Raw genomic sequence first — 14,985 nt, forward strand, 5'->3', positions numbered from 1 at the left:
AACAAGTATTTCCATTTTTGCGATTTTTATTTTTCTGTGTCATTTGTGCACAAGCGCTTCCCTTTACACTGTCTGAAAAGTTTATGATGAATTGACCAACAAAATCCTCTAAAATAGCTTGCAATAAAACCTTTTTACATTAACTTACATTAGAAGTAAAGAACATGTCCACATTCTCCTGAACAGTTGCCTTTTTGGAGATGTTGCCATCTCTGTCAGTTTACTGCAAGCTCTTCCTTTCAATTGGGATTTTGGAATCTTAATATATTTGAATATTTTAATTATACCCCAGCAAGTGACTTTTCACATCGTCTGTGTTTGGATACAGTCGAGACAGAATCAAATTCCCAATGCGTTTGGAATTTTATGTTTCACAATGTCCACAGAAGTCTATTTTCACACCAAATAGAAGATTCGTGGTGTTCTTTTGTTATGTTGTTCCATATTCTCCCGATTAGGATTACTTCTTTTAACAGGCTGAGTGTTTTGAAAGAAAAGCGCATTATAAAATTGAGTCTTGTGGAGGAAGAGAATAGCTGTCTAAATCCTCATATGACTTTTGACAGTTGTCTTACAAAAGGTTGGAATGAACAGGACGCTATTTTGCAGTTTGTTGTAACTCTGCAGCTGGTAAGGGAGAAACATACTTTACCTGCCTACACGAGTTGAGGCAGCAGTCAGCATTTGTGTAATACATGTAGGGTCAGCATGCTGAATAAAGTATTTGGAGCCGGAGACAGCTCTCTCCTGCTGGCCTTCTGGCAGGCTTATGGCCGATGTGGTTGCCACTTTCTGGAACAAATCTGTTGATTAATCTGCTACGGTCAGGGAGCCAGTGTCACTTCTTTTGAGTCCCTTATCCTTACTTCCCTTAGTACCCCATTGCTAAGATGTTTACATGTTCCTTTCTGTGAAGGAAAGGCTGGTGTATTGATACTAATAGCCATGCGTGCCAACACAGGATAGCAGAGGACATTTGAACTGTTGGGGTGATCTCTCTTCATGCTTTATCTAATAATAAGCAACGGTTTGGTACTGACTCTGATATCTGAACTGTCACCTGGTACCAAGTACTGATCTAATACCAGTGCTCTGGTATCTGGCACTTAGATTTCCTAGTAGTAAAGGTACATCAAATACAGCATGTTAGACATTGGCTAAATTCATAAAACACACCTCCAGACTTAGTGTGACATTATTATTTACTTATTCCTAAAAGAGGATTAGAGGTCTGTTATACTGTTTTCATGTTAGGTGGCACTATGCCGCTCTGTTTCGTCACTTGCATGTGCCGTTAACAATTTCTAATAGCATACCATCCAAAATAATAGCAATTTCTAATAGCATACCATCCCACAACAGGTTTTGGTCACACATGCAAATCATCAACCATTAATGCATGTAGACCCACTCGGATGATTAAGCAAGGCGAATTTTCAGCTGTTTTGATTGAGCATCATGGTAAACATTGCAGTCATAGTTTTGGTTTTAGCACATGAGGTGAAGATGATTTCTCCATGATTGCCAGCCTTTTTTCAAAAGTAATGTACATGTAGGAGCACACTGTTAAAGCAGTAATTCACAGTGTAGTCAAAGATTACACCATAAACACAGTAATACAATGTTTTTATATGGCTAATTCATAAAGAATCGTCACTCCTGTGATGTCTAGATGCTTTTACTTTTTCTTTTTTGACTTCTTACTGTTTCTGGCAATGGACAGAAGTTACATGGGTTACATCTCATACTGCATAGACATGTTTTGCAATTGCTTACCAGTTCCATTTTTAAATTATTACTGCATTTTTACAGTACTTCTACTTCTTATCTTAGAATTAAACAATAAAATTACAGCAACAGTAGTCTGGTGTGTTGATCACCACCACTGCAACTTTATGAATGAGACATAATTGTCTCATAAAACCATGAGCATCAATATGGAGTTGCCCTCCACTCTTCTGGAGCCACAAGTGTGTCTGTAGGAATTTGTGCCTATTTAGTGAAAAGAGTGTTTGTGAGGTCAGGCACTGATGTAGGACGGGAGGCCCTGGCCCACAATCAGAGTCTGTGAAGTCTGTACAGGTCGCTGGAGTTCCTCCACACCAAGCTCATCAAATCATGTCTATGTATATAGACATGTATATATACATATACAATAGAAACAGAAATGACTGTGGTTTGGTCTCATCTGGCTGATATACTGTCCATTGAAACTGTCGGTGTCTATATCAGAAATGTTAAATGCTCTTTGATCGTTGTATTTTTTGAGCTTAATTGAGCTGAAGAAGTTTGTTGAACGAGATGGGTACTGTTAATGAAACTATGCACAATATCACTTTAGGTCAACCAGAGCAAGTTCTGTGCTTTTTTACCACCTTTTATCGTAAATTTACTCGTCGCACATGATTTAATGAGGTTAATAACATCAGTATCAGTATTGATATTGATCCACTATTAGTAGTAGTGCATTGCTAGTTTTAGATGTTTTGTGTCTTTTGATACTTCATAAAACTCTCCTAGTGGACTGCTTGGCCTGTTGAATTGTGGTTGACTGCCTCCACACCAGTGTTTATTTGACACTTGGTGTACACAGAAGGGCATGCAACACACAAAGAGAAGTTTCAGTAGCAAAAAACCAAGGATGGCCTCGCCCCCACTGCTGTTTGACCCATTGTACACTGGCACATGCTCAATCATGCTCTTTCCCCGTCTTCCATCACAACCTCCAGGAAATAAAAGACAGAAAAAAATGAAAACTAATCCTCTTACTGTAAATCCCAGCTTCAAACAAGCTGAGGACCCAGCCATTCAGATTACAGACAATAGTCTTAGGATATCACTGGCCACATGTGCAGCCACGTAACAAATGCTGATGCCGACAGTGGGAGACGTGCGTATGGATTTGTCTTTGTGAAAAGCAATTCAGAACTTTATTGCTAGTGATTTTTCTTGGCGAATGTTCATGTGTCAGCATTTTTACTGGTGTGGAGGCTTGGTAACAGTGAGTTGTGTACAGGAATAGTTTGGATGGTTGAAGAGAATGAAAATAAGCTGTAGTCCAGTGGGGCTTAGTACTGTACACGTAAAAGCTGATCCTTGCTCTGCAGTATGTGAATGATGATTCACATGGATGCACATGGTGACTTGTGTTGGTAGTTATACCGATTAGCTGGACTGTACAATGGAATCAGTGCATTGCTGCAATTATATTTTCGTTCGGCAGATCAATCATTTACAGGCAAGGCAGTTCCCTCTTACATGGATAAGATAGCAGTCCACCAATGATGAAAACCCCAGATAAGATTTGGTTTGGGGCTAATTTCAGCCTCACGGATCTTCCATCTTTCGTTTCATTGTTTATTTTCTCACGTCCTAATCAGCACTCAGCAGATGCATTTCTGCTCATGTAATTGTAACAGATAATAAAACATTTATGTGTTAAATGTGGTCAAGATCCATATCTGACCGCCTTCAATTGTGGTTTGAGCGATCTGATCGTAATCCAATTGCAGTGCATCCTACGGGTATTTACATCTGGCTTTTCATGCAGTCAAATGAAATCCAAACATGATCTGGTCACCAAAAATGCATGATAATGCAAGGTGTAAACAGGTGCTGAGATTGGATTTTTTGGTACTTGTGCTAGAGCCCAGCTGATACCTCTTTTGGCCACATTAATGCTGTTTGGAAAAGTATCACCAATAGAACACCAATATTTATACTTGTCTTCTTCTACATTGCAATGAAGACCTTCCTCTAATATGAGCAGCGTGGCTCATTTGTGAGGATTTATGCTCGCATATGTGTCTGTACACAGGCTTTTAGACTTATTTTCTGCTGTTTATCGGAGCTGCTGTTTACGAATCCATCCTAGCTTTTACACATAGTCCATTTATTGCTGAACAACCTACATATTCCCTATTTATAAGTATTGGAAACGTTTAGACAGACCATCAATGTGCTGCTTGCTTATTGATCTTACGTTAATGCAATCATATGTTATCTGATTTAACGTGTGTACCTGATTTTTCATATACATTTACTTTAATTCTCCTTTTTTGACCTGGCTGTTTTCTATGTCGCTTATGGCATAGTTTGTATTTTCTCTTTATTTTTTTCTATGTTGAAGGGCTCGTAACAAGGAAGACCAAATAAATAGGAATAAATAACCAAATAAAAAACACACAACCATTATATGTGGACCTCAGGAACAAAAATGTGGAACATTGCCCCTTTATAATCCATAACTGAATAGAAATTGGGGTCTAAAATTAGCAGAAAATTAAGTTTGCTGTCTAGAGAATGTGTTAACTTCTTTTTTTAGAAAATCCACACTTTGTTTGATGGGGGGGTTGGTAAAAATTTTTGCGTATGACACAAGGGAGACTTCAGGAGAGACTTCATGACTTTGTGGCTTACATAAGTTCAGTGTTGAACTTTTCAAATCATTTTTTTTCTTGTTGTTTTTCAGCTGTTGTTGTTTAGTCAAAACTTTTTTGTGCATACTGTTTTCAGCTTTAACATTTGGTGGAGCTTCTGTTGAAACAGATGATATAAAACACTTGTAGATAGTGGATGAAAGCACTACCTTGCAGTTCAAAGTAACAAGCCACATATAGGCTATGTCTTTAAAGAGTTAATTATTGCTACTTCAACAGAATCTTTATACAGAAACCTGTGTGTGCATGTGTGTAGAAGCACTATAAGCCTTACTCTAAAATCAGCACCTGCTGTCTGATAGTTTCCAACCCCCATTTTCAGACACACTCCCGTACACCCCAGCACACACACACATCCTCTATCTGAAATTCAGCTCATCTCCTCTGACACCATCAAACATGCCTGTTCAGAGCAGACTACAGTCGCTCTGCATTAGCTCTCCCAGAGTGTTTGTACTGCAGTGGAGACAGAGATGAGGAGACGAGGCAATGAGGAGGGGGAGCCTGAGTCTCAGCCACTTTTGTTTGGTCTTGTTCTGGCCACGCTGAGGCTGCTGGGTAATTCCTCAGAGTGGCCTCATTCCCTCAGCACACAGTCAACCCTAGAGACGCTAGTGACATTAATAACGCCTCTCAATCAACTCCCAAACTCAATTGTTGGCCCAGTAATCCTATAATCTACCACCGTGATGCCAGAATAGGGCAGAGAGGCCTGGCAGTGGCTCAAAAACTTTCTCACTCTTACATACAGCATGTATGGTCTACTAAATCGTTACTGTCATTTCAAATCCTTGTAGTTCGTTTTTCTTCTAGTTTTTTACACCACGACGCGAATATATGTTCATTTTCTCGTAAATATCCAGATTTATTCAGTCCGAAGGCTTATTTTTCAGTATATACACTGCATAAACAATGCAAACCAGCTGACTTGACAAATTGACCATTTCTAAGATACGTTTTGTATAAATATGACATATGAATATGACTATTCTTTCTGAGAGAAAATATGCATTTCTATTGCCCACATAATTGCACAGATAATTATACTTAGTCAGCACTTACTAACTAAACACAGCAAACAAGATCATGTTCTGAACAATGAGAGAGAAAGATAGACAAGCAATCAGAGAGAGACAGAGAGGGCGAGAGAGAGATAAATAGCGTAAGGGTGAAATAAGAGGGAAGACGAGAGTGAGAGAGATGGGCAGAGAAAGACAGATGAACAGATATAGGAGAGAGAAACAGAGGAAGAAAAAGAGAGGAAAGAGTTCAAGAGACAGGGATAGAGGGAGAGAGTGAAAAAGAAACGGGGTGACAGAAAAGAGAGAAACAGAAAAAAGTAAGAGATGAAAGAGACAGAAGTAGGGGAGAGAAAAAGAGAGGGAGTGAGAGAGAGCGGAGAACACACTAGAAGAAGGAAAGACAGAGTGGGACACAGACAAGGAGAAAGAGAGAGAGGGAGAGAGTAGTGGTGAATATAAAAGGAGTCTCATGTGCACAGCCCTCCCCTCTCTGTCTTTTTGAAGAATTTTAAGGTGGTGTCTCTGACTGGGAGGGATTATGGCTATGGAATCTGCATTTGTCACACACGGCAGCTGCAACCTGGTTATTTCAGCTCAGCGAGTCCATACACACACACACACACACACACACACACACACGTGCACTGTGGGAGAAAAGGGGGAAGGCTCAAGAAACGGAGGCTAAATGAGCAGTCCCTCAGAGCTGAGTGACTGCTTAGTTTGAGAGGAGTAACGCTCTATCTGTTCCTCTACCTTCATTTCTCTCTCTCTCTCTCTCTCTCTCTCTCTCTCTCTCTCTCTCTCTCTCTCTCTCCCCTTCTCTCTCTCTCTCCTCTCTCTCTCTCTCTCTCTCTCTCTCTGTTTGTACTGGTGAAGACTCAGTGGAAGCAGTAGAGCAGCAGCAGTTTTCCTCTCTCCAGCCCCAGCAGCAGCAGCAGCAGTGTGAGCAGAGCAGCAGGAGCCAATGGTCATGGTGAAGGAGAAAGGTAGCCGGCATGGCGCTTCACACCAACAGGGTGGGACACCAGAGACAGCGGGGGGGCTTTAGGGACAGAAAACCAGGCCAGGCAGTGTGTGTATATGCGATTGTGGAGAAGATACTTCCTGTCTGGCCTGCCTGTGGAGATTGGGTTTTTGTGTGGATGCGGGTTGGATGCTATGTTTCTAGAGCATATCTGCGTAGATGTAGCTTCAAAAAAGGAAAACAGTTTTAATGTGAGTGATCTGGCTGTTGTGATCTGCCGCTAGACAATCAATAGTGTGCCTGTGATCAGTCTGAAAAGTCTCAGCTGAGGAAGACCTTACCAGACAGAACAGAGTGGTGTTGCACTTGCATGCTTTGTGCTGTTGCAGTGTTTATATTTAAGTGTGTGTGTGTGGGGTGCGCATTAAGAGCCCTGTCTGAAATCTCACTGATCTCTGATGTGTGAAACCGCACTGATGAATGGACAGAAACAGCTGTGGGGTTTTTAACTCTCCGCTTAAGCTCTTCACAGCCCTTCTAAACTGTCCTCTTCCACAACACCTGATTTTGGCAGGACAAGAAGAGGGGGGAGGCTTCTGCCTGTTGTTAAGCGCAGTTTCTGTTTGGAAGGAGAACTCTTCCAAATGATACAGATTTCCAGCAAGAATATTATGTAAGACTGTTTAAGAATTGAAAAGCCTTTGAATTATTTACAGAATGCAGGCAGTGCATGGTGGCTCGCTGTGTAGGACAGAATGTTCAGGATTTGATTCAGAATGAGAAGTGCTATTCACCAGAATGCTACAGCAGCTGATCCTGCCACAACTTATACAATGGAGCACAGAGAAGATGCTGGGAGGATGCTGAGGGATCGCTGCGCATGTTTTGAAAAGTAGATCATGATTCGGGGGGAAAACGAGGAAAAAAAATGCTTAAATGATCTGTGCAGAAGGAGGGGAGTGAGAGAGAGAGAGAGACAGAGAGAGAATAGATTCTCAATAACGTATTTAGCCCACCACTGTATCCATGGCAACCTGGCGGCAAAGAGTGGTGTGCTGCTGAGGCCGTAGCTTGTGTTAATCATAGCCTAAAAATCACTCGTAGCACACCCTGTACTGTTTACGTTAATCTCACCTGCATTACTCACACAGAGACCACTCGGACCACTTGACACATATCTGCACTCACACACATTCAGATACCCAACACACAAGCATAGAGTCATATTAGCAATATGGACAAAATAGTGCAGTTTAATTATATTGCTACATATTCAAAATATGCCTTGCAGTATGTTATCACGTTGGTGAATCAGTATTGTGACGTAGTTGAAGATTAGCCTGCATTTGACCAAAACAGGTACATTACCATGAATACTGTGATTCATCAGAACACCCACAGCATCTGGAGCTGTCCTTAGTCACAGCACACAATAAAAACATTTTGATTGATTAGATGGCTCATTTACATATTGCAGCCTTCTACCATATCAATATTGTAGTGCTGGCCAGCGCTGATAAAATGTAATATCCCTGTGTTTACCTAATATACTATATGTCTTATAAATAGAGATGGCATTGATCTGATTCCAGGTATCTGCATCAAGTCCTGAAATAGCCATTAATGCAAATTTTGGGGGATGGGTGTACATAGCTTCTGTTATTTAGAATAGTTAACATGAAATGTCCCACATCAGTCATACTGCTTGGTATTGCATGCTAAAATGGGGGCAGTCGTGGGCTGGAGGTTAGGGATCTGGCCCTGTAACCAGAAGGTTGCTGGTTCAATCCCCAGGGCCGACAGTCCATGACTGAGGTGTCCTTGAGTAAGACACCTAACCCCCAACTGCTCCCTGGGTGCCATGGGTAGGGCTGCCCACCGCTCTGGGCAAGTGTGCTCACTGCCCCCTAGTGTGTGTGTTCACTAGGGTGTATGTGGTGTTTCACTTCATGGATGGGTTAAATGCGGAGGTGGAATTTCCCCAGTTGTGGCGTCAAAAAAGTATCACTTAAATCAAGAGTGTCCACAAGTGCAGTTCCTGTACATAATATTGTTTGTTTACATGTTCAATATTGACATGTTAACATTAAATATCATGGGAATATGGTCACTTGGTGTTGTTTGTGTAACTAGCTTTATATATGAAATATGCAACTTTTAAGTGGTGCTAGTGTTGTATACAGGCTGTACCCTTTCAATGTTCCGCTCGTCAGACCAAGTTTGCACCTCTGGAAATAGCATACACTCATATTGTCTGATTTACTGTCAGCTGTGTGTTTCTTCCTATGTGGTAGTAGAGTGTTTAAGTAGTTTGAGTATGATAGTTTCACATGCTCACCTTATGTAAAGAGCTTCAATTTAAGAAAAAAAGTTTATTTTAAACCATAGTACTTTTTAAAGCAGCAACCTTAGTTCTTAGAAATAGCATTGACTCAGGAGAAAAAAAAAACAAAATATGGTATGGTGTGTGCACTGCTGAGAGTTTCCCTGTAAATTTTGAAATAGTTTAAAAGTTAGAGGCATCAGGGAAGCGCTCAGAAACACAACCAGTGTCACAAAAAGTTCTTTTGAACTGTGTGTGCAATTACACATCTTCATCACAGAGGTCTCCAAATCCCCAAATCTTATGCAGTGTAGCTTTAAAGAAAATATTGTATTAGTGCCAGTAAAACTTTTGGTATCAGTATCAGTATTAGAAAAGAAAAAATGGCATTGATCTGTACATGTAAACCTCACAGCATGATTTAAGTGGACTAGATTTACTAAAAAGGAAATTTACTGTGGTCATATACACTCACCGGCCACTTTATTAAAGGTTGGACCCCCTTTTGTCTTCAGAACTGCCTTAATTCTTCATGGCATACTTTGAACAAGGTGTTGGAAACATTCCTCAGAGATTTTGGTTGGTTATTTGAGTTACTGTTGCCTTTCTATCATCTCAAACCAGTCTGCTCATTCTCCTCTGACCTCTTACATCAATATTTTTCATTTTCATCCACACACCTGCCGCTCACTGGATATTTTCTCTTTTTTGAATCATTCTCTGTAAACCCTAGAGATGGTTGTGCGTGAAAATCCCAGTAGATCAGCAGTTTCTGAAATACTCTGCAACAACCATGCCACGTTCAAAGTCACTTAAATCACCTTTCTTCTCTGTTCTGATGCTCGGTTTGCACTTCAGCAAGTTGTCTTGACCACCTCTACATGCCTAAATGCATTGAGTTGCGGCCATGTGATTGACTGATTAACTATTTGTGTTAACAAGCAACTGAACATTACCTAATAAAGTGGCTGGTGAGTATATATATACATACATACATACATACATACATATATATATATATATATATATATATATATATATATATATATATATATATATATATATATATATATATTCTGTTTATTATTTTGTAATGTTCAACAATGACAACATATTACAGTATAAACTAATATAAGACAACTTTTTGGCTTCCTACACCCTTTTCCCTAAAGACGCGTCTTTGTCTCTCTGCTCCACTCAAAGTAATATAATAAAACAGTGATAATAAACACAAGTACAAATAGTGGTCATGTATTTTAAACTGCAATCTAAAGTACCCCTCAAAAAAACATCCATTGTAGTTGACTACATTGTCGTTATTTGTCAATAGCACGGATCAGCACTGTTGTGTGACATCAGTAGTATTCCAGCACAAGGTTAATGATTTAAAATGATATATTGTGCAGCCCTGATACGTTGATTGTGATATATGATACAGTATATAAAACTCATGCAGTGTCCATAGGTTGGTGTGAAATGGCAATGCTGCTTGAGGGCATATTCACAGTACATAATGCATATCCTGATATTGTTTTTTTCTGAGATGTGATAGGTTGGAACAGAAATGGAGCCCTGTAATGCTACATTTATTATGTTATTTATTATATTATTATATGTTGTTAAATGTATTTTACATACTGTACTGAATCCTATTAACAAGGACAGATATTCTTGTTAAGGAAACATGAAGAGGATCAGTGTCCTTTATGTAGTGACAATATCCACAATATGTTCAGAAAAGCATATTTCACTGTGATAATAATAATACCGCATCACGCTGTCCATCCCTACATGCACTGTATGTTTGACTTAGTATGTAATAGAGTTTAGTATTTCAGGAATCTAACAGGGCTATATATAGTAGGGGAGCCTATATCTGTTGCATGTGTTGTCTGTGACTTTTTTCCAAGCAATTTTGATCTTCATTAAGAATTCAAAAGAGTACCGGTAATAATATGAGGAAAGCATCAGTGAGCAGCCCTTGGGATAGTCACTGGTCGCCAAGTGGCATCCCAGGCCCTTTAGTGCCAAGCGCAGAGGCTTATCCATCAGCTCCATGCATGTGACAGAGCGGCCTGACTTAGCAGCGGAGCCTCACACAGCCTATAGAAGCTTCTAGACTCTGGCCAACACAGACTGCCATGTGCTTTGTGTTATCAGAATGGGAGGACAACTGGGCTCTCAACAAAAGCACATAGCTCTGATAATCTGCTGTAGCTCTCAGTCCTAGCCCTAGAATACCACTGCTTTGCATAGCTCAGTGTTTTTCCTGCACTAACACAGCTAGTTCAACTCAGGAAAGGCCACTTAATTAGCTGATGAGTTTAAGAAGGTTGGTTGAGAGCAGTAATAACACTAAAATAAGAAGTGCAGGGCGACTCCAGGACCAGAACTGAGAACCATTGACCTAGTACATTCTGTCAGCCAGTTCATGTGCCTACGGTTAATGCTGTGGGTCAAAGGTGTGCTGCTGCTGTTGCAATTAGTAAGATGCTCAGGGGGAAATCGAGGGGGAGGTTAAAGCTTATTTAACCCTTAGAAATCATAGACAGAGCTGATGATAGCACAGCACGATAGCATAATGCAGTATGAATTTTTTGATACAAGTTCAAAGGTCATATCCCATATTCTATGTTTTTCTTGTATTTTATTTTTTTCCCCTGAGGTACACTTTCAGGTTTTATGTACCAAAAATAATCATAATTAATTTCTACCAATTCCCCTCTCTCTTTATCCTTTACATATGTAAATTATTTCTGTTCTGATTGGCTGTCCTATATTGTGCCTCATTCAAAAAGTAGTTTGGGCTGAAACACTCCTTATACTTTAACCCCTTAACATCCCATGCTTACTTTATACTAAGGCTTATTAATCAGTAACTACAGGGACCTTTTCTTAGGATACAGAAGTGTCTGATAAAACAATGGGCCCATAAAGGGTTAACATGAAGGCTAAACTGCTTTAGTCTGAATAGACAGTTATATGTAAATGTATTGGAGATTGTGACATCACAAAAATAACGAATACACAACCATCTGTTTTTACAGCTTAGTTTGCCTTTATAGACTATATGGACTGGAAAGTGAACAGTACAGTACTTTAACAATGTTTCCATGCTACCTCACACTCTTTTTTGAAAAAAATGATGATATTAGGCCCTTAAACATTGTTAGAAGTGTGGGTCTAACAAACGATTATGAACTAATTTATTGCCTTTATCTTGTAAGATTTGAAATGAAAAACAGCAGAAATCTGAGTATCCTTGTTCCGAAAATGAGTTTATACTAAACAAAAACCTGTTGCACTAATATTCTCCATTGCTTTATCTCCTGAAGGCATTCCTGCCCCCTGCTGTTACTGCTGCTGTATTTCTGCTGTTGTTTATTTGAATACAGAGATGACTCTTGTTCTCCGTGCTGTGGGGTCAGCATGTCTTAATGCTCTTAGTGGCCTTTACAGAGAGAGCAGCCTGGCTACACTGCTCTCTAATGAGATTTACTCAATGACCTGTCTATCATTATATAAATACTCACTCTTGTATAGCAGAGGCAGACAAATGTCATTTTGAGACAGATATAGCAGGACATTTGAATGTGTCTGGACACAGCAGAATCCCCAGTGTTCAATTAACTCTTACAATGTTCATTTGCAAGGGATCATTTGTGGTCAGCCCTGTGAATTAGCCTATGTTTGCAATATGTATAGGCACAGGTGTTGTGTTTCTTAAGTTTTTACCTGTATGTTCCTCACTCTGAACCTGGTTTCTGAAGCCCACAAACATTCTGTTCTGCAGAATGTGCAGAGAGTACTCTTATCGCAGAGTATTTATAATAACTGTCCTTTGCCCGGTTGGTGAGGTAGCATTATATCCAGCTGAGTGCTCTCTCCACTAAGAATTTAAACCTTTCCATTTTACTCCTTTCATAGTTGACAAAAAGTCAGTATCATTTTTGTCCCCTTGTACCTTTTTTATTTGCAGTTTGTTGTCTGAATGTTACTCTTTTAGCCCGGTTAATTGTGTCAACTAACAAAACACTTTGAATGGTTTCTATTAAATTGATCTACCTTCACTGCAGTCACTCAGCCATGAAATGTTTGGTGTATGAAGTTTACTTCTTGTGCTGGTACTACAAGGTAATATAGCCAACAAGTAATGAAAACTATTAGTTTACAGTATGAAAACTGCATGTGAAACCATGTCAACTTGTTAAGTATTCGGAAATAGACTTGCTTGTGTGGTTAATGGTAATGTCATTCTTAAAGATGGAGAAAGCCTGTGCATCATTCAAGCTGTTGTTTTGAACTATGCAACTTTTTGTCTATTTTTTAGAACAATTCACATTTTTTCACAGGATCTTCTTATCTTCATATCGCTTTAAAAGACCACTTTTCTACTAATAGGTTGAGAGAAGCAGCTATTGCATTTGGTTGTTTAATTGAGTTGGTTAGTGTCTGAAGTCTCTATCAAAATATAGATGCCATCAAAGAAGTAATGCTGGGATTGTCCTCAGATGAGGGCTGGGTTAGCTGAATATTGAAGGGGGAAATGGTGACATGATCGATATGAAAGGCTAAATGGCAGTTGGTAAAAGAGGATTAGCTAAGGCTTAGACAGGAGATGTGCTACAAAGGCCTGCTAAAGGTTAGCTCTGTTTGATCAGATGGTGGCAGTGTGGAAATAGATGCGATTTTCTCTTCTATTTCTGTGCTATTTTTTGTTCTTGAGGCATAGGCTCCTAAAGCAAAAGTGACTCACCACCGCAGTATCTCCATGCTTAGCATTACCTAAGACTCTTCTTATTCTTCCTATTTCAGTGTACATGTGTATGTGTATCTTCATACAGCTGGGTTTCCCAGTCTTGGTCCCAGAACACTCCTACCCTGCACCTTTAAGTGCTTTCCATGATCTGACTCACCCACTTCAGCTCAGGGCTTATTAATTAGCTGATGAGCTGGGTCAGGTGTGATAGAGCAGAGAAAATTATGCAGAGCAGGGGTACCCCAGGGCTGGGGGCGGGCGATACAATGATGTGTTATAATATCATTAGCATGATAAATTACTTCACAATAAGCTTCTAGGCAAGTTGTGGGTTTTGTCAGTACTTAAAGAGCACTGACCAACTGCATGATTCATTAAAAAGTGGGGTTGTTGTTTCTAGTAATCAAATGGTGAATAATAAATACTATAGTTTTTGATAGGATAACTACTGTTTTACTGATGCATTATGTTTGTTCCAACTTAGCGAACAAAGTATCAGACTATGTATGTAATGTTTTAAAATATCATGACATGCCCACCCCTAGTGAGGAGCAGGGTCAGGAACCACTGCCGCAGAGCGTGTTAATAAGACTATGCTCTCTGAAAGTGCTAACGTGATAACCTGCTCATTAGATGATCTCAGTTCCTTCTTACAGTGCTTCGTCATGTCAGTCATGTTTGGCTCTGCTCAGAGGGTGGTACTGGCCTCCTGCCTCACTTTTTCTCTAGCTTCCCTGTCATACCTGCCTGCACAGGCCTCTTTGCTTCTCATCAATGCTTCATGCTCAGCATGGGTAGCACAACTTGAGGAGATCCCTGCCAGTATGCTGATTTACGTGAGTGAGTGAAGTTAGACTAGTACTTCTGCACCACATGTTCCCTTCATAAAAGTCTTATTGATAAAGCTCCTTTCTCAAGGTCATGGTCAAAATCAAGAGTTGATTGAAGTATCAGTGCATCCTCCATCTCCAAAGCCTTTTCCTTCTTCTTATTCTTCTTCAGCAATACAAGCAACCCTAATTCACCTGCCCATTTTCCAGTGTAGGCCTGACAGTTACTGCAGCCTCATTCTTACGTTACATTATACGACTTTTCCCGTGCTGTGTTGTTGCCTTGCCATTAAAGCTGGTCGCCTTGGCAACAGCTCTCTCCAGCAGTGATAGGAGGTCTGAGAGAAATCCTGCACTTCCGTTTGCGCTGCAGGAGGAGCATTCCTGAGACCACACTGCCCAGCCAGAGCCTCAGACAGGAGCTTAATTAACTGAGACGGTGTGTTTTGCGATCCGTGAGAGAGCAAGAGAGCTGCCGGATGTGGGAATGGATGGCGGCACTCGTAAAACGCCCGCAAGTTGTTTGGTTAGTGGAGAGTCTCTGGGACAATGGGTTTGTGTAACCTTGCCAGCTGATAAGGAGCAGAAAGTGGTGGTAGGAGGGCGCTCTCAATATGACACATTCTTTCCTCCACTAATCTAACGGAC

At 40.2% G+C, this 14,985-nt stretch overlaps 1 protein-coding gene across 48 annotated transcripts in view; it reads left to right on the forward strand.

The window, feature by feature from the left end:
* Positions 1–14,985, forward strand: part of ablim1b (actin binding LIM protein 1b) — a 100,470-nt gene that overhangs the window by 28,734 nt on the left and 56,751 nt on the right. The window contains exon 2 of one of the 48 annotated variants that reach the window (XM_017695988.2): positions 6,338–6,447. The exons of the other annotated variants lie outside the window; for them this stretch is intronic. Coding sequence (XP_017551477.1) covers positions 6,426–6,447 — 22 coding nt within the window. The 5' untranslated portion in view covers positions 6,338–6,425. The remainder of the gene's footprint in view (positions 1–6,337; positions 6,448–14,985) is intronic. 48 annotated transcript variants of the gene reach the window in all.

The sequence above is a fragment of the Pygocentrus nattereri genome, chromosome 13 (assembly GCF_015220715.1).
Source record: "Pygocentrus nattereri isolate fPygNat1 chromosome 13, fPygNat1.pri, whole genome shotgun sequence".
NCBI classification, from domain to species: domain Eukaryota; kingdom Metazoa; phylum Chordata; class Actinopteri; order Characiformes; family Serrasalmidae; genus Pygocentrus; species Pygocentrus nattereri.